The following is a 25375-nucleotide window of genomic DNA, read 5'->3' as shown; positions in this document are numbered from 1 at the left end:
AAGGGCACCACTTTTTCCCTTTTTGGAAGTTAAAAAAGAAACCTAAATTCTGAAACTTTCAGGTAATTGTATATTTTTATTATTTCCATATATATTATGATATTATTTTAATATCCACTTTATTGTGATAAATTGCTCATTTGCTATCTATTTTATTATATTTTGTTATACAATTCAACAATTATGTCATCATCCCTATAAAAATGTGTCTGTGGTGACTATAAATTTATTTTCACCTCAGCAGCTCGAACAAGGGTACTTTGATTCTTAAAAACAGTGAGCAAAATGCGATTTTGCTCACTGAGTGAGACAAAATGACATTCAAGTGACCTTTATAGTCAAATGTCATTTCAACATGCGGGGTCTAATAAAAGTTCGAAATACTTGGGTTCTATTATCTCTGTCCCTTTCACATTGTTAGCAAAAAGAAACAGACAAAAAAAAGTTAAAACGACATTCAACAGTATATTCACGGTTTATAATAGACCCCCGAAAAACTTCAGACCGCATCGTTCCAAACCACGTACGAGTATGAATTCTTAATAATTAATAAATAAAAATAAAGTTTAAGATTTCATAAAAACTGATAAAATACTATATTTTAGGTGTTTTATTGTACAATTAAAATAACGAACTCAAAAAATACACAGATCATCACGCAAAATTAATTATTTTACTTTTAAGAATTTTTACCATAGTTGACAAATAGTACGTATCCGCAATTCGGACCGTATCTTACAAAGATTTTTTTTGTTGTCAAAGTTGGCGATTGAAGTGTCAGTTAATGTTTGTTATTTCTATATTATTTTACAGGAATTTATTATTACGTTTTGTTTTTGTGTTCCATTGCGGTAATTAAACTTAATTGTTTGTATATCTTAAGAAAACATGAGTGCAGGTATTAAGTGATGAAGAAGGATTACATTTTTCAAGTTGTCTAATAGGTATGTTCTCACTGCGCTGAGGTGAAAAATGTTGTGTACTACACGAGATCAAAGTTATTTACATCTCGTGCGCTTTTGAGTCCCTTACTACGCTCAAGATTCTAAATTAGATTCACTCGCTACGCTCGTGAATCTATAATAGAATCTTTCGCTTGCACGGGACTCAAAATAAGCACTCGAAGAAATATCAAACTTTGATCACTTGTTGTACAAATAACTATTTCAGATATGTTCACTAGGTACCGACAAAAAGTTTTTACTTTTACAAGTTAGTTGACTTTAGCTTTGTGGTACCTACCTATATGTATATTGGAGCTTGTGGTATATAGTTATGTATACAGTCGCCATCACGCCTTGACAATAGAGGCGTGTTCAGATATTTGTGAGCGCCTTGGCCGCTCCGATAACAACTGTGCATTAATTTTAAACGGACGCCCTTTAGACTCCGTTTATAGGTTCTATTATGCGAGGTTCAAAAAACGTAGGTTCAAGCACACCTTAGGACGGAAAATTAACTTTAATAAATAAAGTTAAGCATGTTAAGTAACATGCGTTAAGATCTAAACCGCCTAACGGCCAAACCACTTGAATAAGAGGGGCGTTTTTCCCAACCCGAGTGAGAACTCTGCCTGGAAGAAGTTGCCTGCAATGGGGGTACCCAGGCCGTATTTGACTGCAAACTTGTGAATGGAGAACGTTACGCGATTGATAGCGGATCTGAAAAAAAAAGTTGTTTTCACAACACATACCGCCAAAGACAGTTTATTTGCGTCCCGAAATATAAATAAAAAAGCTCACTGTCATCATCAAATACATGGGTAGTGACTGCCAAAGTGGCCAATTATCCTTCAATCCAATGATCCAAATATTTGTCCACTTAGGCCGTCGTTACCGGACATAAGGTGTATTCGGGTATTTACGAATGAACGAAAGTGGCGGATAATTCCGAAAGCTGACTCTTACTACAACGGAATATGAGTGATTTTACAATGATTTTCGGGATTACCCGATTTCCGGAATTACCAGAATAAACCTTATTTGGCGTGTTAGCTCGACATATCTGTCGAAATAGCTTAGTCGCGCCCATAATAACAAATAACTTTGACACTGCTAGTCACTACTAAGGTACTGTAGCCCTGTAGGGTGTGTTTGGACTAAGGTCCAAAGCTACAGCCTTTGGACCTTAGTCCTTACTCAACAGTGGCGCCAACTGGTGAGCACAAAAACGGTAGCCTTCATTAATTTGCGTTCTTGAACCTGCTTTGACTTATTGATAGCATTTACCGATGATTCTTTTTTTTTCAAGCACTCGTAACGTGCCACAAAAGGTTCTATAGATACCGTAAAATGGGGTGAGTAGGGATTGCGTGGGGAGTTTGGTTATGAATGGGGAGAGAAGGGATGCTAGGGGGGTGACATGGTTTTTAAAGGCTACTGCTACCTAAATAATGTATTTGTATTACAAATGTACTTAGCTATAGTGATATTCATAAGAAAAAAAAATCGATCCAACAATGTTCCAAAATCACCTTTGTATGAAATCCCATCTCACCCCAACTACAAGGTACTACGGGGTGAGGAGGGATTTTGTGTTTATATAAGGTAAAGTTATGAAATGGAACTACCCAAAATCATAAAAAAAACTAAAATACATGCGTCCGGAACATTTATTATATAGATAGACCATTCAGTTTACATATGTAAAAATAAAATGTTATCGAGGTTTGAATGTCAGTTTTCTCCCTACTCGCCCCATTTTACGGTACCTATCAGTGGCGGCGCGTCAAACATATCCATAGGCAAGCCGGGGCTAATTTGATAAGATAAAGATAAAAGATAGTTTATTCAAGTAGGCATAATTACAATGCGCTTATGAACGTCAAATAAAGCTAGGTAGACCGGCTCCAACCCTACACCTCTGCCCCGAGAAGATTTAAATCCCCCTCAATTGGAGGAGGGTATCCCATTATGGGACCGGCAACAAACTCGGCGGGACACATCTTTTCAAAAATAATTACATCTTATAATTAACATGCATTACGAGAAAAAGCGAGAGTGGCTTACATATTTCCTTTAGAACTCTGCTCAAACGTCCAAAAACAGGCAAGCCGGTGGGAATTGGCTTTTATGGACGCGCCGCCACTGGTACCTATGTTTTTAAGAATAATTATTTTAGATGCTTACGTGATACGTAGTCTGGGCTCATAGAAGTTGAGTTTTCCAGGTTGCTGGTAGACCAGGAACACGTAGCGGTGAAGGCCGGTGCCCTGCGGATAGTTACCATATTACATGAATGGGTTCCAGCAGGCGTTCTACATGATCAGAGGTCTCCAAACGGCCTCTACGTGTTGGTTCTGTATCCCCACGCATGCCTTATAAATGACCGGGCTTGATGAGCCGACAGTTTGTAATCCGTTAAGGCTCCGTCACCTATCGTGTGTGGTATTAAACGAAAGGGCTTTCTGAGAGAATTCTAAAAATATATCACATCTAATAATATGATATATTTTTTGAACATGAATAGAGTTGCGTTCTTGAGGGTAGATTTAACTTATTTCGTAGGTAATAGGGTATTTGACTGTATTTAAAATAAATTATCACACCATGCATGAAATAATGCATCAAATATTGACTATAAAAACGTAGATACCAGTTATTTTTAAGCACAAGACCTATTTAATAAATCGGATAGAAAAATAAAACGCGTCCACTCAGGCCTTACACTAAGAGCCCATGCGTCCGAAGTTAAAACGGCCATTTTTGTTTTGAGTTCATAGATTGACGAATCCAGCAACATAGAAACTAGTTTGATGTATTCAAAGGGTACTTTAATACAAGATACAGTACGTAGCGGCCCCCTTTTTAAAAATATATTTTGTTAAATTTAATTAATCACGATTATCTAGCAGTGGCGCTAGTGTGCATGTTGATGGGCTCTTAACTCGGAACCCTGTTTATTTTTGGACCATATTGACGCATAGTCCTTTTTTTCAGTAGATGAAAATCGGGTTGTCCCGAAATATTCGGGACTGGTAGGGTTCTAAAGCCCACGTACGCGATCGTCATGCCGGTGGTGGTGCCATTTGCGGAGATACAGAAATTATAATTGTCTATGTTAGATAGGTACCTGTTTTATGGTATATATTAATATAACTTATATAGGTTAGCCAGGAAGCGCTGGTGGCCTAGCGGTAAGAGCGTGCGACTTGCAATCCGGAGGTCGCGGGTTCGAACCCCGGCTCGTACCAATGAGTTTTTCGGAACCTATGTACGAAATATCATTTGATATTTACCAGTCGCTTTTCGGTGAAGGAAAACATCGTGAGGAAACCGGACTAATCCCAATACGGGCCTAGTTTACCCTCTGGGTTGAAAGGTCAGATGGCAGTCGCTTTCGTAAAACTAGTGCCCACGCCAATTACTGGGATTAGTTGCCAAGCGGACCCCAGGCTCCCATGAGCCGTGGCAAAATGCCGGGACAACGCGAGGAAGAAGAAGATAGGTTAGCCATAGGTAGGTACGCTAGGCCATATGGCCTAGGTAGGTACCCACCTACAATATTCCATGAACATTTCGCGATTTCTTTATTTGATAATTTCAGCCCATGAGCACTAGGACAGTGTCTCGTCAGCGACAACATTATTGCCGGGCACGTTGCCGACCAGCCAGCGGTGCATTCGCGGATCATCGGCTTCAAGAGGTAGAGCATCCAGGTCTGGATACAGTAGGTAAGTCGGGTATACAGTGTGGAAAGATAAGTCGGGCCCTGGAGGGAAACTACCTTAAATCCTTAAGCTGGCTCATTTTACTTAACGGAGACACCTTTATTTTTAAAAAGAAACAAAACTGCATTCAAAGTATTTTTCTTTTTTTCTTCAATTTGGCTTGTCTAAAAAAATCTTAAGTACTAAATATTACATTTTATGGACTTTTTGTACGACAGACGAGTTTAAGACCTAATGTTTCTTGGAGAAATGTTAGGTATTAACTGTATCGACTAGTAGAATAAAATTGCGAGTTTTTATTTTTTGGAATTTTTAGTCGGTTCGAGTCCCGGGCGAGGCAAGCGAGTTTTAGAAAATCTTTGAATGCAGTTTTGTTTCTTTTTAAAAATAAAGGATTTAACGTAGTTTCCCTCCAGGGCCCGACTAATCTTTCCACACTGTATATACCTGCGGGGGCCCAGAGGCCACGTACGCGGAGTAAGTCCCGCCGGCGGCCACGTTGTTGCCAGGCACGTTGCCGACCAGCAAGTGCTGTCATTTCGGGGTCCCGAAGCCTACATACATTGTCTATGCAGGTACCTACCATAGACTTTAATGAGTTTTTTTTAATGGTGCCATAGATAATATTCTGTGATCACAGAGCTTGCGGTGCTTCATTTCTGATTCCCAAATGGGGTGCGCTTTGATGACAAATTTCGGACATAACCAAATAAATTTAGTTCCTAAAAATCGGGACGGGTACTATCAAATTCGGGATTGGGACCATAAAGTTCGGGACTGGTACCGTAAAATTTGGAACGGTTACCGTAAAAATCGGGACGTATGATCATACCGGTAGCGGCTTGGCGCCTATGTATGCGGCCAGCGTTTGGCCAGTGGTCACGTTGTCGCCTGGCACGTTGCCAACCAGCCAGTGCCTGAATTCGCCCAACGTAGGCACCTTGCGTGAGAGCACGTCGGGGTCTGAAAAATATTAAAATTATTGAGAATGAAAGTCTTTATTATTAAATTACAAATAAAACTTAATAAATTTATAAAATTAAACCGCTCCCTGCCGTTCCTGAGTGCGAAGGTGCCCATGATAACTATGGACAGCCTGTGCACCAGGCCCCGTAGCCAACATGCCAATCGCTAACGCTCCGTAGCGAACGAAACGCTACTGTCACTGTCACACTATTATGGAAGAGTGATAGAGAGACACAAAGTGATTCGATGGCGAAGCGATAGCGATCGTTACCTTGGCTAGGCCGCCAGGAACGACTCGAAGCGGGGACCCTCCCCCTTCTGTCTGAACTCTGAGTCGACGTCCTAACTCGCATCTCGCATTTGAAGCGGTTCGCGTTGCCTCCCCAGTAACCCACCTAATGAGAAAGGGAGGACTAATGTACCTAGTCCGGGCAGAGAGGAGCATATTTTTGCCGTTTTAAATCCGCTTGAGTTTTAAGTGCCTCCTCTATCCCATAGTACTAAAGTCAGGCCATCAGGCCGTTTACCATCGGTGCGACTTGGTGGCTTAAGCACCGATAAAACACCAGCCGACTTAAGGGTCTTCTGGATAGTATAGTTTAGCGTATGGTGGCGCAGATGTCTACCTGTTTATCGGTGTGTGGTCCTCAATGAGTGGTGACAGCACCCACCATGGAACCGCAGATGTATAAATGTAGTTGGCAAACGTCGCAGTCCAGGCGGAGATCAACGGCCACGCGCAACGAGTCGCCATCGATTAAGGTGCCCAATGGGGTTGGCAACTGTCAAAGGTTTGCATAGATGGCGCCATCATAGCTTGTCCCCAAAAATTTGACAAAATTCTAGGGATTGACAGGGCAAGCTATGATGGCGTCATCTGCTAAATACTTCGACCGGCCAACCCCATTGGAGCAAAGGCAACACGTGCAACCATGCCCCTAATTCTGGCCGTGGTACTGCTAGAAGCCCCGCATTGTCTATGGCATAAACGATCGATTTATCATAACAACCATATTTAGAGCGTGAAAGAAAGACCGATGGTTGCTTTCAAACTCAAGACTTATAGGTACCAGTCATGGCGACGGTGTAGTATTTATCGGCGCTGGCATTCCAGCTGATTTGCGGGACGTCCTGGACTTGAGAGGGAGAGAGCACGTTGCCTTCGCTCACGACCGCTAAGCTGGGGTACTTCACCTGAAACAATCATTTAGTTAGGTGTTACGTCAATGTGGAGTAGACCGTCTAACAGATAAAGGTTCCGTCACACAGCGTTTTATATGTAAAAGCGGTTTTATATGTAGTTTTCTGGTTTAATCAGAAATCAGAACTGCATTAAAGTAAAAAAAAATAAATAAACAAGCTCTTTTGAAAAGAAGCTCTTAATGTAGTTATTAAAAAATAGGAAGTTACGGTAGCAAGAGCCTCTGGAGCCACCGGGATGACATCGGGAACTATGCCGTAAGCGCTGAACGACGTGGCCACCGTGGACATGGCTCTCGTAAACACCTTAATATTGACCATGCTGACCGCTATCGAACAAATCAACAAACATCTCAGTATCCGAAACATTTTGAAAAAAAAAAAAGAATATATATATATTTTTTTATTGTGAACACGATGAGTTGTCGGTTGGGAGTTAAATGCTAGTTTTATTTGCCAGTGATGTTTATGAGTGTAATCGGTTACAGAGCGTGCAACATGTAGTGTTGTGATAAAGTGTTTGTGTGTGAATCTAGTAACTTTTATAGGTAGGTATATATACAAAACTTAACGCAAAACTGCATGTTTACCGATGTTCAAAATGTTATGCTTGTTTATATGACCCTGTATTAATTATCGTAAGTAGAATCGTAGTAGATATATACCAAGGGCTCGGGCACTGCCTACTGTACTGTACCTAGCTCATTTGGTAGGTAGTAGCGTTTGAACCAGGGATCGGATACCGGTATTTTTTGTATGGGAACGGAAACGGTATTTTTTTGTTCTTTGCTAATTACTTCATTTCTAATTGGGCAATCTAATAATACGAAGTCGGAACCTAAAAACACAACTGAGTCCTACATTTCGAGTATAAAATAATTGGAAAAATATGGTTATTTCTAAGTTTTTGCAAAAAACCGGTTCCGATCCCTGGTTTGAACCCGGTGTATCCAATTCCAATGGTTGCAGTCGAGTTCGCTCTAGTCTTCGAGTCTTGCCGGAGGTGAGATATTTCCATTTCTCCTTTAATATAAAAATTCATAGTTTGGTAACTATTTTTCAATAAACGAAGTTATATATATAACCCCGGGATATGGTGTTTGTACAACTCTACTGGTTTTAAATTTAGTGCCACTTTTATTTCAGTTTATGCAATGAAATGCTATCATTTACTTCGACTCGGAATGAATCGTGTCTTTCTAGGCAGTAAATTTTTTGCATTAGCATTAGTCCATTGACGTATAATATCTAAGGACGGGCTAATGGGGCACTAAACATCGTAATAGTTCAGTGGTGCTACCCACGAATTCCAGCTAATCGTGCAGTCTAACGCGACTATACTAAAAACCGTAATTAGATTCCTAAAAAAGTAAGACAATGTTGCCACTTTTTACTAGCGCGTCTTGTATTTATGTAAAAAAAAGTAAATGAAACTACTTTTTTAAATCGTAGGAGTAAAATTACCAATAAATAAATTATCTTAGCGTGTTTATTTATAAAAAGGAATTTGCTATTTTAAAAACAAATTATTGCAGTGGCAACATTCTTACTTTTTTTGGAATCTAATTACGATTTTCAGTTTAGTTGCGAACAATAGCACGCGTAATGCGTACTAGTCAACCAATCGCGCGCGTGATACGAACTCATCAACCAATCGCGTTGTAGCGATTTCACACCGCTGTACTGGCCCCTGTCATGCCTCATTATTATTGCCCGTAAAGCCAGTCCCTAGATATCTATGTCAATGCATTAGTCAATATCCACATTTAGACTGTTATTCAACTTGGATGCAATATTCAACACACTAATAAACTAAATGCAGGGGGCCTACCGTGAAAACCGAAATTGCGGGGATCTTTTTCTTTTACTCTCATTAAGACGTAATTAGAGTGACAGAGAAAAATACCCGCAATTCGCGAACTTCGATTATAGCCCTGAGTACAAATTCAGCCGAATACCGTAAATATAACGAAAATAAATAGCATACGAGTTATTGTACCATTACCTACTATAAATGAGGCTTTAACCTAATGTAAAAATTACTATTATAAATGCCTATCTTAGACATAGTTTTACATACTATTGTTGAAAATTGTTTGGGTCAAATATTGCGTCCCAGTATTCGATTGAGCTGATCTCATTGCGGCATTTGTATGTACCTATGTAAAAAGTCTTTACAGTAAGTATACTACGTAGGTACCTACTACTTTCCCGAACTAGTGCGGGGAATAGCACTTTCCGTGCGTATGTCGAAAGTTTAAAGTGCCATATCTACTGTAAAACGTTGTACGATACACGTGCGAATAGGTAATTCGCAACTCGTGTCGAATTTCCTCTTTTCCGCACTTGTATCGTAAATAACTATTATTGTACAAAACACAAATAAGGCACAGGTTAGGCAGTAGGTACAGTTATTTTGATCGAGAGATTGAATTAGCTGCTCATTAGCTTAGTCAGATATTATCTAAAATCGTATGCCTTATTGCAACGTTTGTAGAAACCTTAACCTTTTGGACGTCAATTACCGATATATCCGCACCGTAGGTTCAACGTCAAAGACCGATTAATCGGTCACAGACCACAGAGCAACATAGACCTACGTGCATATGCATAAAGTTCAATTTCAGTTTTGACACTTCGGTGACGTGGCGTCAGCGTGACAGCTATTGTGTTTGACACGGCGTCGAAAAGGTTAAGGAATGTGAATGGTTGGTTACAGATAATGAAATGAGTAAAATAAAACAATATTCTGTGTTAATTATTTATTACCATTACCCCATAACAGGATTACGCATACGTAGTGATTATAAAACTCTTGTATCTAGGATAAATCAACACGGATTTACATATCCACTTACCAGCTATCATGGTCGCATTTTTATCACCTGTCATGCTATGCGTCACTTTCGCACTTACGTATTTGTTAGAACGTGACAGCCATGGTGACAAATGATAAAGAGCCGGCCATCTTAGCCGTACAGTGATGTGATTATGTCACAATGACAAAACTAACATTGAATCGTTCTTTAGAAAAGTAGGACAAGTTGCAAGTGGTATGGGGAAATAAATGCACAAATAAATGTCTTAAAAAACTTAAATACTATTTTGGATCTTAACAAAAACTTTGGAGAATTCGTTTCTGCCGATTCTATTTAGTTACCTTTATAGTTTAACTTTAGAAAGTCATTATTATGCCAATTATTCACAATTATAGAATTATAGTCCATAGACTTGGAAGCTAATTATTGTTTTTTTATTTTTAAATCTTATTGGTTACTTAATAAAAATTCGTCTTAAGTTCTATACGCCTTAAGTCTCGCTATTAACACGTTTGTGGATAGTAACACTTATTTGCGAAAATCGTCTTTCAAATATGGAGCTGCTAACATGTTTGTATAATCATACTTGTTCAAAACATCAGCCCAACTTAGATCATCGCTTCACTCGGTGAAATAAGTCTCGCAGTGTTGTAGCAAAATTGAAAAACTGTATCCGAAAGCTGTAGACATTTATGATAAAATGTTATTCTAAGGGCCACTTGCACCATTCACTAACCCGGGGTTAACCTGGAGTTACCAGTACACTTTGACACTGGGTTAACGGTTTAACCGGTTAACCCCGTATTAGTGGGATGGTGCAAGTGGCATTAATTGATTATATCTGATTTCAAACCCTGAATGGGGTGACATAGTTACTGTGTGACAAAACCCATTAAAAATATAAAAAGATAAAAAAAACCCTGAATGTTAATAAAACTCAGTTCAAATAATTTCACCATGGACACCTGTCAATTATATCTGATTAATTTCTTTGATCATTGAATCCCGAAAACTCGACTATCGGGTATTTTATGATTCCGTCCCCAGGCCGGCCGACCCGATAGTCGGGATCGTGGCACTACAGCTTTATATGACGAAATTGTTGTGGCCTGGCGCGGATGTCTTGTTTGGCTGGGTGGCAATTAATGTGTTAATCTGAATTCAAATGTATCTTTGGTCGTCACAAATCACAATATACCCATAAACGTGTTAACTGTTAAGCATGTTAAGTGAGAGATGTTAAGATCCAAGCGTCCGTCTTAGGCGCCGAGCTGTTTGTACAGGATAGGGACGTAGTCGTCCCACTCGGCCTGGTAGAAGTTGCCGGCTATGGGAGCGCCCAGCCCGTACTTGGTCGCGAACTTTTGGATCGAGAACCCTCCGCGGTTGTCACCGGATCTTTAAAAAAAAATAGACTTGTCAACGTAAAGCGGCAAAGGCAGTTTGAATCTTAATATACAAATTTAAAAGGTATCTACGGTGAACATTAACCTTTTCCACGCCGTGTCAAACACAAGAGCTGTCACTCAGACGCCACATCATTGAAGTGACAAAACTGAAGTTGAACTTTATGTATATGCGCGTAGGTCGATGTTGCTCTGTGGTCTGTGACCGATTAATCGGTCTTTGGCGTTGAAGCTACGGTGCGGATATATCGGTCATTGGCGTCCAAAAGGTTAATACATAGGCCAAAGGTTATGGCGCCATCGTTCGAAAAGATTGCACCATACCTTTGGCCTATGCTCGGCTAGATGGCGTTAATTTCAATATTTACAAATTAACACTTGGGTCAATCAACTATTTCTTGTTGTTATTCTGTCCCATCAGCGAGGAGACAATAGTAGCATAGATTGTTAGAGGAACTGCTGTGCCATGTTCTACTAACATGCTCAGTAGATGTCCCATTATGGAAAGGTCTTATAACTACCATAAAATGCATGTTTGGTTCATTTAAATACGAAAAACCTACAATTTTAAGAGTGACTCAGGAGACCGTAACCATAGCAAAGTGTGACAAGAAAAAGTTGATTAACCCACATATCAGTGAAAGAATAAGGATCAAAGTCAAATGGCGTTCTAACAGTTTTAATCTTCTGTCAAAAGATGGTAAATTTACTGTGGCTACATAAAATTATGACCGTAACTCTCTATATAATCTATTCTCTTTGGATGTAGTGAATAATCTTGTACTCACAGACACACTTGCAGAGTTAACTTAGTCATTTATTCAATATTGCATTGTCATGTACATAATAAGGTGTTACAATTATGAATCTAATACGATCATTTATATTCTTCTGCTTTTATACTTAAGTTACTGATTTTTAAAAAGCGTTTTTCAATTAAAAGACATGTCAAGATCGCTTACCTTCTTTCAAGTTCTTTCTAATGCTAAAAAAAACGAACTAAAAGTCTATTTTTTTATTCGGTAGACCAAAATGACATTTCATAGTATGGAATGACACATGATGTTCATACAATGAATTGCCATTTTAGTCTGCCGAATAAAAAAAAAAATAGACTATATGCTTACGTGTTAGGTAGTCTGGGCTCGTCAAAATTGAGCTTGCCGGGCTGCTGGTATACCAGGAACACGTAGCGATGAAGGCCAGTGCCCTGTGGATAGTTACCATAGTTACCAGGTTAGATTTACTTTACCTCAACATGGTAGGATCCTAATAAATGTGCTCACAAACAATCCAACCTCTAGACATAGCATAGTCGCGCTGCCCCCTCTGCCACACATACGGTAGCGTTACTCCATCTTCGAGTCAATCCCGTGCCGTGATTGGTCCGTGTCTTTGAACGGACCAATCACGCCACGGGATTCGCTCACCTCGTCCCCCCGCACCCCCGTATTATTGGCAGCATCGGTTTTATGAAAGAATTGGCCTAAGCTCAGTCTAGAGGTTGGATTGTCAGTGGATGTGCTATACGCGTGTCCGTGGGACAAAACATCCGTAGTCGAATTTATTTGTTGCCTACCATAATCCATACTAAATTTACGGTGGGGAATAGAAAAAATGTGAGACTGTGACAAGGACAAACAATAATAGCGCTTTCGCTGCTACTCCTACTGAATGATACATAAAACTATCCCGTTCGGTCATTTGCCCCCACAGCCTGATCCAGTTATACTAGATTCATGCTTTACCCAAAATTCGGGACTGAGGGTTCAAATTCCGGACACGCAATAATTAACATACATATCTTTTACAACTTAACAGAACCGCAATTTTTTTCTAGTTTACTAATAGTTTTTTAATATTACTTTTCCACGTTATATGATAAAATATTTGATTTTGAATTAGATTTCTAAAGTATAATAGGCAACTTTGTATGGAACTTGGCCCAAAAACCATTAGAGCTGAGAGTAGGACATATTTATTTACTGATAGATCTTATTTATAACTAAAATATGAATATCTCAGTACCCGTATATTTATTTATTTATCATAGCCTCCTAAGGCCTACCTATAGTACCTATTCAGTTCGATGTAATTTAAACCATGTTCAATTGGAACAGAGTCGCTTTTGCTGTTTCGTTCAAATTTCAAACAACGCAAAATCAACTATATTTCCTACAGTTTATGTTTCGTTTGTAAGGCTGGGCCTTGGGAGGTTAACACATTCAGTGCCGAAAACCCGACTATCGGGTATTTTATGATTTCGTTCCCAGGCCGGACGACCCGATTGTCGGGATCGTGGTACTACAGCTTTATATGACGAAATTGTTGTGGCCTGGTGCGGATGTCTTGTTTGGCTGGGTGGCAATGAATGTGTTAAACATAAGTCCCTTTTTAACGAAATAACTGAACCCTATTGGTTTTTGGACTATATTGACGCATGGTCTTTTCAGGAACGGATTTCAGTAGCTGAAAATCTACGTCCCGAAAACTTGCCGTTGTTCCGGGCACGTTGCCGACCAGCCAGTGGTGCCACTCGCGGCACTTGGTTCCATGCTGGTGTCGGGGTCTGTATACATTCGGGACGTGTATAGTTTGTAACTTTCTAGTAGACCCCGAAGGCTTATCCTATTGTCTATTGTTCAGTAAAACCGCACGTGCTACTTACCTGCAAAAAAGGGTCCTAATTATTCTATTTGGCACCTGAGCGCGGGCTAGTCCAACGCTCAAAAAACCAGTGTAGGTGCGCTCTCCGATAACGCGCCTTTGTTACGCATCTCGATGACACATTTTAGACTGGTTCTGTAGCCTTCGGCTCGCCGGCACTCAGTAACCGAAGTACCGATTTTTTATGCAGGTGGTTGTGGCACGTGGCACGAGCGGTTTTTCTTAACAATAGACAATAGGATTAGCCTTCGGGGTCTATTAGAAAGCTACAAACTATACCGTACCTGCGGGGGCCCGGAGCACAGTACAAGAACAGTAATGAATCTTCATAGAAATGTGCCGCTGCCGGCTTGAATGTGTGCGTGCGCGCCGGGCGCCGTGTACGCACGCGCTGCCACGCACACATTAGCATAATATACGGGGGAATACGGTGGCGGCAGTGTGGGCCGTACCGCGACTGTGATCGCGCGCATTCGAGTACGCTCGCATTTGCCTGCTCTTACCGGCCTTAATTTATACCTCATTTCTGAATGGATAGAACATTTCATTATATTATATAAATAGAAACCTAGTGCTACTCATAATACGCAAATAATATTTGACTAAAAATAAAAGTGACAACCCTGAGCGCCAACGCAAGAGTAGGTAAATAACTTGCCGAGCGGCCCATGGACCTATAATATTACGGACGGACTGTCACCTAAGACAAACTGTGACACTGCAATGGCGGACGGTTTGAATGTGTGCGTGTAGACGAGTGTTACCATGTAACACAAATTCTCCCCTAATGGTGAAACAATTATTTTTAATATCGTCCTTGTTTTCAAATAAAAAAATTAGGACAGTTTTACGTTAGACAATAAAAAAGGTGTGTACGTATCTGATTTTATAGGTCTTGAAAATGTGCAATATTGCACAATTACTTTGTGCAAACATTATTTTCAATACCTAATGATACTTAGCATCGTAATGAAATCAGTTCGTCATGTTTTTTTTTAATTTATACATTTAACTTGAAACATATCTGGTTTTCAACAAAAAAATTATAATACATAACAAACAAACGTTAACTATCAAACATGCATGTAAGCGTCTAATCTCCTTAGTATCGGGAAATTACCATACCGACCTAGTTTGAAATGCACAATCAATAATTTAACTATTTACCTAAATGATCTCTTAATACATAATGATTTAATAAGAAGGGTATTAATTACCCTACTTTCGGGAAATTACCCTATTCATGTTACTGGTCACACTCCTGTTTTGCAGTTTGATAATTTATAAACAACAAATTATCGTGAATTTACGTACTAATTGATAAACTTAAGTATGAAAAGTTATTCCGTGACTTTTTTTCTTTCGATCGGTACAATTCTAGCAGGATTTTACTACGGATGCCGGCATATTTTATATTTTTCTTCGACATGTTTACTTCAATGACGTTTCGATTCGTCCGTCTGAGGGCAAACTGGTGGATGTGGGCTGTCAATGTGTGTGTGTCACGCGTAAATACTATGAAACTGGTGGATGTTGGAATCACAGTTGTGTTGTAAGCGAAACTCTGTCCGTAATATTCTAGGTCCATGGAGCGGCCTTAGATTCACTACTGTTCTTAGTATACTGTGCCCGGAGCCCACGTACGCGGACAGCGTCTCGCCGGCGGCTACGTTGCTGGCGGGCACGTTGTCGACCAGCCAGTGGTGCCACTCGCGGAACCTGGCTCCATGCTGGTGTCGGGGTCTGTATACATTCGGGACGTTTACCGTATCTGCGGGGGCCCGGAGCCCACGAAGCCACGTTGTTGCCGGGCACGTTGCCGACCAGCCAGTGGTGCCACTCGCGGAACCTGGCTCCATGCTGGTGTCGGGGTCTGTATACATTCGGGACGGGTACCGTACCTGCGGGGGCCCGGAGCCCACGAAGCCACGTTGTTGCCGGGCACGTTGCCGACCAGCCAGTGGTGCCACTCGCGGAACTTGGCTCCATGCTGGTGTCGGGGTCTGTATACATTCGGGACGTGTACCGTACCTGCGGGGGCCCGGAGCCCACGTACGCGGACAGCGTCTCACCGGCCGCCACATTGCTGCCAGGCACGTTGCCGACCAGCCAGTGGTGCCACTCGCGGAACCTGGCTCCATGCTGGTGTCGGGGTCTGTATACATTCGGGACGTGTACCGTACCTGAGGGGGCCCAGAGCCCACGTACGCGGACAGCGTCTCGCCGGCGGCTACGTTGTTGCCAGGCACGTTGCCGACCAGCCAGTGGTGCCACTCGCGGAACTTGGCTCCATGCCGGTGTCGGGGTCTGTATACATTCGGGACGTGTACCGTACCTGAGGGGGCCCAGAGCCCACGTACGCGGACAGCGTCTCGCCGGCCGCCACATTGCTGCCAGGCACGTTGCCGACCAGCCAGTGGTGCCACTCGCGGAACTTGGGTTCCGCGCGGGATGGCGCGTCGGGGTCTGAAAGATAAATATATACTTGGTCAACCAGATCTTGACAGTAGAAAAAGGCGGCAAATTTGAAAAATGTAGGCGCCAAGGGATATCGTCCCATAGAAAATTTGAATTTCGCGCCTTTTTTACTGACAAGATTTGGTTGACCAGCTATAAATTCCATACTAGCAAAATCGTTTTGACAGTTTGAAAAAAGAAACTGATTTGAGTAGTAGTCGTAGTAGTTCAAATACCCTTTTGAACAGTGCTGAAAGCGACCGTGTGTTTAAAAATTCTAACTATTTGTGTAAACAGGCAACTGCCCAAGAATAAAACCCAGGAGTCAAAAGTCTATCTAGGCTTGACTTAGTTTGAATTAATGACAACAACCATCTGCCTATAATTAAATAATTTATAATCTTTCTTTTAGAACTAAGTTTTGAAATAAAACCGGCCAAGTGCGAGTCGGACTCGTGCACGGAGGGTTCCGCACCATCAACAAAAAATAGAGCAAAACTAGCAAAAAAACAAGCAAAAAAACGGTCACCCATCCAAGTACTGACCCCGCCCGACGTTGCTTAACTTCGGTCAAAAATCACGTTTGTTGTATGGGAGCCCCACTTAAATCTTTGTTTTATTCTGTTTTTAGTATTTGTTGTTATAGCGGCAACAGAAATACATCATCTGTGAAAATTTAAACTGTCTAGCTATCACGGTTCGTGAGATACAGCCTGGTGACAGACGGACGGACGGGCGGACGGACGGACGGACGGACGGACGGACGGACGGACGGACGGACGGACGGACAGCGGAGTCTTAGTAATAGGGTCCCGTTTTTACCCTTTGGGTACGGAACCCTAAAAAAACTGACATTGATACGACGCGTCTTTTATATCCAGGTTAGGCATTTTATAAACATCGCAACATTCGTAACCGTTGTTTGTAGGTACCTTACTCATAACCAAATCAACAGGTTTAGTTTATTAATCCTATTATCCAATCACCGCACCGCAATTGGCTTGTTAGCGATAGCGACACCGGTAGAAACAAGCGCCAGCGCCGGTCCAAACGAGATCGACAAGTGGCCGAGACATTTGTGACAAGTATGGGAAATAAGTCTTTGGCGAACATTTAATTTTTAGGGTTCCGTAGCCAAATGGCAAAAAACGGAACCCTTAAGGATTCGTCATGTCTGTCTGTCTGTCTGTCTGTCCGTCTGTCCGTCTGTCTGTCCGTCCGTATGTCACAGCCACTTTTCTCCGAAACTATAAGAACTATAGTGTTGAAACTTGGTAAGTAGATGTATTCTGTGAACCGCATTAAGATTTTCACACAAATATAGAAAAAAAAACCAATAAATTTTGGGGGTTCCCCATACTTTTTTTTAAAATATTTTTTTTCGTCAAACCCATACGTGTGGGGGTATTTATGGATAGGTCTTTAAAAATGATATTGAGGTTTCTAATATCATTTTTTCTAAACTGAATAGTTTGCGCGAGAGACACTTCCAAAGTGGTAAAATGTGTCCCCCCCCCCCCCTGTAACTTCTAAAATAAGAGAATGATAAAACTAAACAAAAATATATGATGTACATTACCATGCAAACTTCTACCGAAAATTGGTTTGAACGAGATCTAGTAAGTAGTTTTTTTTAATACGTCATAAATCCTCTAAATACGGAACCCTTCATGGGCGAGTCCGACTCGCACTTGGCCGCTTTTTTGGTACAAGATTTTGTCGCTGACTGTACTTTTCTTTCCACAGGCAACGAATACTCATCGAGACAATTCTAAAAACTCCAAACACAGGTTGCCTTGTTTTATCACAGAGTTCCTATGGCCACCTTCTGTCTCCATCATCAGATCAGCTCGATGGTAGCATAATATTGCATTGTCACCCGACTTACATATGTACCTATGCAAATTTTCAGCTTCATTGGAAGTCGGGAAGTGTGTCAAATTTAACTTGCAAGATTTGACCCGTAAAAACATAGTTACACAACTACAACTTACATGGGTACATTGCAAGTTAAATAAAGGACTGTAAAAATATTGCTATAATCGTCCACCTTTTTGAGTCTAATTCGCCATTTCAATTTTTCAATTTCAATTCAATTTATTTTTTATTTCCTTTAAATACAATTTTAACATTACAGCATGTTGTTCGTAAGAGTAGGAAACGATTCCTCCGTACTAGTAAAAACTGTATGACGGCACGAAGCACCACCTCTCCCGGATCACATTCAATCTATCTAAGTCTAGACGCATTATACATAGTATTTACGCATTATATAAAGATAAAGAAGAAAACAAAGAAACAAAACAAATGATAAGGCAAACAAGTTTTTAAGTGTATGTGTGTGTATGTGTGTGTGTGTGTGTGTGTGTGTGTGTGTGTGTGTGTGTGTGTGTGTGTGTGTGTGTGTGTGTGTGTGTGTGTGTAGTTGTCATCACCAGGGAGATTCCAAAGACTGTGAGGCATGTATGGATGGCTATATGTAATAATGTATGTGAGGGAAGCACAACGTATACAGAAAAATATGAAGTTAAAGACATCAAGCGTTGCATGAGCACATAGTTTGCTTATGCTCATATCGAATTTCTAGACTCACCAGTCATGGCGACGGTGTAGTACTCGTCCGGGCTGGCGTTCCAGCTGATTTGCTGGATGTCCTTGACTTGCCTGGGAGTGAGCACATTGCCTTCGCTCACGACCGCTACGCTGAGGTACTTCACACTCAAGACTCACCTGTCATGGCGACGGTGTAATACTTGTCCGGGCTGGCGTTCCAGCTGATTTGCTGGATGTCCTTGACTTGCCTGGGAGTGAGCACATTGCCTTCGCTCACGACCGCTACGCTGAGGTACTTCACACTCAAGACTCACCAGTCATGGCGACGGTGTAATACTTGTCCGGGCTGGCGTTCCAGCTGATTTGCGGGATGTCCTTGACTTGCGTGGGAGTGAGCACATTGCCTTCGCTCACGACCGCTACGCTGAGGTACTTCACACTCAAAACTCACCAGTCATGGCGACGGTGTAGTATTTGTCCGGGCTGGCGTTCCAGCTGATTTGCGGGATGTCCTTGACTTGCGTGGGAGTGAGCACATTGCCTTCGCTCACGACCGCTACGCTGAGGTACTTCACACCAGGGATGTTGCGAACATCCGCATCCGCATCCGCAACCGCGGAACTTCCGCATTATTTTCAACATCCGCATCTGCATCCGCATCCGCATAAAATCGATGCGGAGCTTATGCGGATGCGGATGCCGAACAAGTCGGTACAGAAACGTCTTAGCGGCGGTGTAAGTGCTAGGTAATTTCGTCATTACCTATAACGAAATCGTCTAGATCCAGTAAAGTCGGCCAAGTTACTGTTTATTAAATCTTGCTCAAATACTAAACGGTTCGTTTTTTTTAATACGAAAATACTAAAAATGTAATATTTGACATTTTCTCAGTACCTAATCTTGACATCCGCATCCGCATCCGCATCCGCGGATGTGAGCCTTTAAATATCCGCATCCGCATCTGCATCCGCAACATCCCTGCTTCACACTCAAAACTCACCAGTCATGGCGACGGTGTAGTATTTGTCCGGGCTGGCGTTCCAGCTGATTTGCTGGATGTCCTTGACTTGCCTGGGAGTGAGCACATTGCCTTCGCTCACGACCGCTACGCTGAGGTACTTCGCACTCAAGACTCACCAGTCATGGCGACGGTGTAGTACTTATCCGGGCTGGCGTTCCAGCTGATTTGCGGGATGTCCTTGACTTGCGTGGGAGTGAGCACATTGCCTTCGCTCACGACCGCTCCGCTGGGGTATTTCACCTGAAACAATCGTTTTAGTAACTAATGTTAGAAAGGCTTGAATTTTCTTTGGTCTTTGTTTCACGATTTTCAGCACGTCAAAACGGTTGTTAAACCATGAGGCCAATTCGAACGTACAAATGATATTTAAATGATATTTAATTATCATTAGCGTGTGCATTTCGCTCGTCACGTCCGTAGAGAAAAACAGAAGAAAAACGCCTGCAAACAGGTTTTTTATTTTTGTAAATGTTATCCTGTTAATGGTATTAAAACCAGCCAGATACAAACAGCCAAATAATGTTTACTGTAACTTTACACATACGAAAGAACTTACCAAGTTTACATACCTAATTATAGCCTCACAGACTCAGCAAATGTCATTCGTTATGGTAAAAACTACAACAACAAACGATGTTCATTATAGACCGGAATACGTAAATAATCACTAGAATTTCATTCTGTATAACGAGGTGCGATGGAAATTCTACAGATTGACGATTTGATAACAGCTATTACACTGCACTGGTACCTAACAGTAACACTCTTAACTCGCTGGTGGACAAGTGACGATACGATTTACAAACGAAGACCGAGCACTCGAACCCTAATACCTACATTCACCGTCATGCTTTGGACATATAGCGCTACGTCATAGCCGAAAACATGGGTTTCCCGGTATGTAGCGAAAATACTTCGAACAAAACGACAACGTGTCGTGATTAGCGCTGAATGGGACGGCTTGGCGCACAAATAATTCGCGGTTGCATCAAACCCTCTGCCTGTCACTACTAAAGCGTTAATGCGCTAAATTTTACTGTATGGGAAGTTACAATAGTTTATTGCTGAGTGACGTTGATCAGTCCTCTAAATTGTGGTTGGTGTAACTGTGGCCCTAAATCTACCGCTGATGTAGAATACTGTCGGTTACAGCAACGTCATTCGTAATTATTACTGTACCTGTAACCACAAGTGGTCATTTGCGATTGCACCGACGCAGTGTGCATTTAATACACGACTGTTTATACAAGTTAATATGCGTATGTGTCAACTGTGATTTGATTCTAAAGGATAACAACGAACGTTACGGACGTTAAGTTTTAATTCATACGAAATGTTATCGTACTGAAACATCAATACTACTTTAATCAGGAAGGTATACACATTTAATACGGAAAATTTACCATAGCGAAAACTTAGTACCAATTTTTGTGAACATTCTCAATTTAGGAATCGAATTTTATGCTTCGAACTTCAGACGTTATTTTAACAATAAAATTGATTACCTTCTAATACAAAACGTATGAAAAGCCGAATTAAAACCTGGAATACAGGAAGGTAGAAATAATATTACATATTATGTATTTATGTAAGAACAAGAAGTATATAAGGGTTGACCATCTATCTACGCCTATTTTTTTCTTGCTACACCGTCCCGTTAGCCAGGAGACACTAGCAAAACAGAGTTTTGAGTTACCCAAACTATTAAAAAGCGGCCAAGTGCGAGTCGGACTCGCCCATGAAGGGTTCCGTATTTAGGCGATTTATGACGTATAAAAAAAAACTACTTACTAGATCTCGTTCAAACCAATTTTCGGTGGAAGTTTACATGGTAATGTACATCATATGTTTTTTTTTAGTTTTATCATTCTCTTATTTTAGAAGTTACAGGGGGGGGGGACACACATTTTACCACTTTGGAAGTGTCTCTCGAGCAAACTATTCAGTTTAGAAAAAAATGATATTAGAAACCTCAATATCATTTTTGAAGACCTATCCATACATACCCCACACGTATGGGTTTGATGAAAAAAAAATTTTTGAGTTTCAGTTCGAAGTATGGGGAACCCCAAAAATTTATTGTTTTTTTTCTATTTTTGTGTGAAAATCTTAATGCGGTTCACAGAATACATCTACTTACCAAGTTTCAACAGTATAGTTCTTATAGTTTCGGAGAAAAGTGGCTGTGACATACGGACGGACAGACAGACGGACAGACGGACAGACGGACAGACGGACAGACAGACAGACAGACAGACATGACGAATCTATAAGGGTTCAGTTTTTTGCCATTTGGCTACGGAACCCTAAAAATGTCTAGGCCCCAAAAAGTGGGCTTGTAACTACCACAAAAATGCGCGTTCGGTAATAAATATGATCTAAAATCATTGTTTTTAAAGAATGACCCATGACCCCCATGAGACGTACCTAACGGTAAAACGGTTATTAAATTATGGATAATCCACAGATAAGTAAAAGGCTTAGTAAACAGGTCGTAAAAAATAATTAAAATTGTAATAGCTAGCTATTAAACACCTAGGTGTGAAGCCGGTTCCGACATAAACCAAATTATTGAATAATTTTACGGTTTAGACTCACTTGTTTTAGTGAGTCTAAACCGTAAAATTATTCAATGTTAGCATGTCTCACAACAGTTTAAATTCGAAAACCGGTATTGTATTTTTTTCCTTATTTTCTCGTAATGCATGTTAATTATAAGATGTATTTTTTTTTTGAAAATACATATGTTCCCGCCGAGTTTGTTGCCGGTCCCATATTGGGATACCCACCTCCAATTGAGGGGGATTTAAATCTTCTCGGGGCAGAGGTGTAGGGTTGGAGCCGGTGTAGCTTTATTTGACGTTCATAAGCGCATTGTAATTATGCCTACTTGAATAAACTATATTTTATCTTTTATGCTTCGCCTTAAATATAGATAATGTACCTACCTACCTGACAAAAACAATCATTAGCATTTTATGACCTCGGCTTAAGAAAACAGTTCTAGTGTAAAAAATCCTCTATAAGGCTTCTACTCAACTTGCATCAAATCGCATGCGATTTTTGATACATTGCGACTTTTTAATCGATCAATAGGGTTGGCAACTGGCATCCAGGGCATTAAAAAAAACAAAAATTTGACACAATTCTATGGATTGACAGGGAAACAAGGCCCCAACGTGTCTGTTCTCTTTGACGGCGCAGGAACTAGTATCACTTCACTCTCTTCCCTCTTGTGAAAATGCCACTTGTCAAAAAAGGACAACTATACTGTTGACAAGACGAACTTCAAATCCAGTTCTTGCCGTTTTGGTGGTTACAAAGTTGCGTATGTGTGCGTAAAAACGTCTATGTGTGCATTTTCAGGGACGTGAAAAGTCGATTTTAATTATGTTATATATCGATAAACGCTACACAGCGGAACGGAAAAGCGATTAATTAAAGCTTCAATTTCTTCGTTAAAAATAAACAAAATTAAAATGCTAATGGATTATGAATATATTATAATATGATAAAACAATTCAATTATTGCGGAACACATATTTTAGTACGTATTTATGTATTGTAATTAAAAATCTGAACTTTCCCTTCGTTCCCTGCTGTGGCGTGACGATAAAATCGTGATCTGATAACCACGATAAAGAGTAAAAGCGTTTTTTGTTCATTTTAGGTATCGGTAAACTTTTCAAGAAAAGTTCAAATTGCAAGAAATGTCGATAGTTTATCGATATGACTTTATCGACATGGCCACAGCAAGGTTAATCGTACATAAAAACAAAGTGGCAACAGTGACAGCTCGCTTAGGGTCCATCTTTACAAATATTATATCTATGCAGGGCAAGCTATGATGGCTTGATGGCGCCATCTGCTAAATACTTCGACCGGCCAACCCCATTGAATTCGTTGAATCTACTTAGCTAGCAAAATCGCATGCGATTTGTTGCCAGGTGAATTGCCTTAAGAAATCTAGTTTCAAAACCTGCTATAACTTGATCTGAACCTTTATAAACATCAAGGAAGATATTTTTGTACTATATTCTGGCAAAGTGTGTAGCAGGATAGCCTTAAAAATTGCCCCCAACGCTTGGAGCTGGAAACTATAGCCAAACAATGCCTTATTTATTTATTTAATCTTTATTGCACAAAAGAAAAACCTAGTACAAAAGGCGAATTATTTTTTTCTTCCTAAACTGTGTAGTGAAACTTGACGGATTTCAATTTTTATTACAAATGTTATAGCGACTTAAAAGTAGGTAATAAAGGTACACAAAACTGGTTTGCCAGACCACAATTACTACAAATGTGCAAGTCGCGTAAAGTTGGAAAATTTCTCGGAAATCCCATATAAATCTCACAGGATACATAAGAAACTTTTATTTTGGAAACGGAATATCCGAAATATTCAATCAGTCAATTTTAGAGAATTTTCTGTGTAGAAATTTAGCTATTTTGGTTTTTTTCCGACGGACGGCTTTATTAAAATAAAAATAAAAAAGTACTTACGGCAGCAAGAGCCCCTGGAGCCACCGGGATGACATCGGAGACGACGCCGTGAGTGCTGAACGACTTGGACACCGTCGACATTGCTCTCGTGAACACCCTAAAATTGACCATGCTGACCGCTATCAAAAAAATCAACGAACATCTCAGTATCCAAAACATTTTGAAAAAAAAAATTGGAATAGACAATTAAGAAAAATAATAATTTTAAATTGAGAACGCGAGAGCTCTAGTGACCGGTTGGGAGTGAAATGCAAGCTTTATAAGGCCAGTGTTGTTTATAAGTGTAACCGGTTACAGAATGCGCGAGGCGTAGTGTTGAGCTAAAAAGTGTTAACTAGTGTGTGGATCTAACTGTATTTGAAATGAATACCAAATGAATAAATGAATGAAGTGTTTGGGATGAAATGTTGAGTAATAATCGAAGTTTTGCTGGAGATGGTTTAGCACATATACTGGATCAACCAAATCTTGTCAGTAGTAAAAGGCGGCAAATTTGAAAAATCGCGGGTTAGCAACACTGTGTTCGAATAATTTCAAAATCGCGTGTCATCTGTGTGTTATCTGTGGAATGTGGATCGTGAATGACAGCCGTCATCTTATTGTTTACATTCTGAATCGTTTCTATTTCAAGAGAAATTTCTGCTGTCACCATTAAATACCAAGATTATGCATGACCTCAAGCAAAGCTAAGGTGCCTACAATGTACAATCATACTAGTTGACGGTAAACATTACTAAAATTTGAGGTTATGATAATTCACTCGAACTGACGTATGAAATATGAAAGGCGGAAAAATAAACACGTTTTGTATGCGTTTTGTTCGATGTACATTGCTGCTTTTCCTAGCGCAATTCTGCTCTTTGAGTGTTACATGGTGTTACCCTACTTTAATTTGCAGTACATTGCTACTGGCAAGATTTGCTTGACGCACTATAGAAATTTCATTTGTCCTAAATTTTCAACCTAATACTCAGTCTTACTTGGCTTGAAGTGGTTGAATAATTTAATTAATGAACGAGTTATATGAAAGTTTGCTGAAGAGGACTCAAGTTAAGGGTCTTTGTCTAACAAGTTGAAAAGAACTCGAGTTTCGACTAAATGACGTATATGAGTC

The 25375-nt window shown here is 40.5% G+C and overlaps 3 protein-coding genes across 3 annotated transcripts in view; 1 reads left to right on the top strand and 2 right to left on the bottom strand.

Annotated features, from left to right (window-relative positions):
- The window catches only part of LOC134656957 (protein D3-like), a 385106-nt gene that overhangs the window by 13984 nt on the left and 345747 nt on the right, over positions 1-25375 (top strand). The gene's annotated exons all lie outside the window — the stretch shown is intronic.
- LOC134657164 (protein D2-like) lies at positions 1514-7231 on the bottom strand. Its single transcript, XM_063512718.1, has 5 exons — positions 7046-7231; positions 6706-6829; positions 5502-5632; positions 3129-3211; positions 1514-1661 (listed from the first exon to the last, which is right to left on the bottom strand). Exons 1-5 carry the CDS (start codon positions 7202-7204, stop codon positions 1514-1516), a joined length of 645 nt encoding a protein of 214 aa, XP_063368788.1. The 5' UTR covers positions 7205-7231.
- Positions 10884-24499, bottom strand: LOC134657014 (protein D2-like). Its single transcript, XM_063512582.1, has 5 exons — positions 24262-24499; positions 19875-19998; positions 16063-16193; positions 12188-12270; positions 10884-11052 (listed from the first exon to the last, which is right to left on the bottom strand). Exons 1-5 carry the CDS (start codon positions 24418-24420, stop codon positions 10914-10916), a joined length of 636 nt encoding a protein of 211 aa, XP_063368652.1. The 5' UTR covers positions 24421-24499; the 3' UTR covers positions 10884-10913.

Source organism: Cydia amplana, chromosome 19, assembly GCF_948474715.1.
Source record: "Cydia amplana chromosome 19, ilCydAmpl1.1, whole genome shotgun sequence".
Lineage (NCBI taxonomy): Eukaryota > Metazoa > Arthropoda > Insecta > Lepidoptera > Tortricidae > Cydia > Cydia amplana.
Note: the sequence above shows the minus strand (reverse complement) of the source record. Positions and strands in the feature narration are given on the sequence as shown.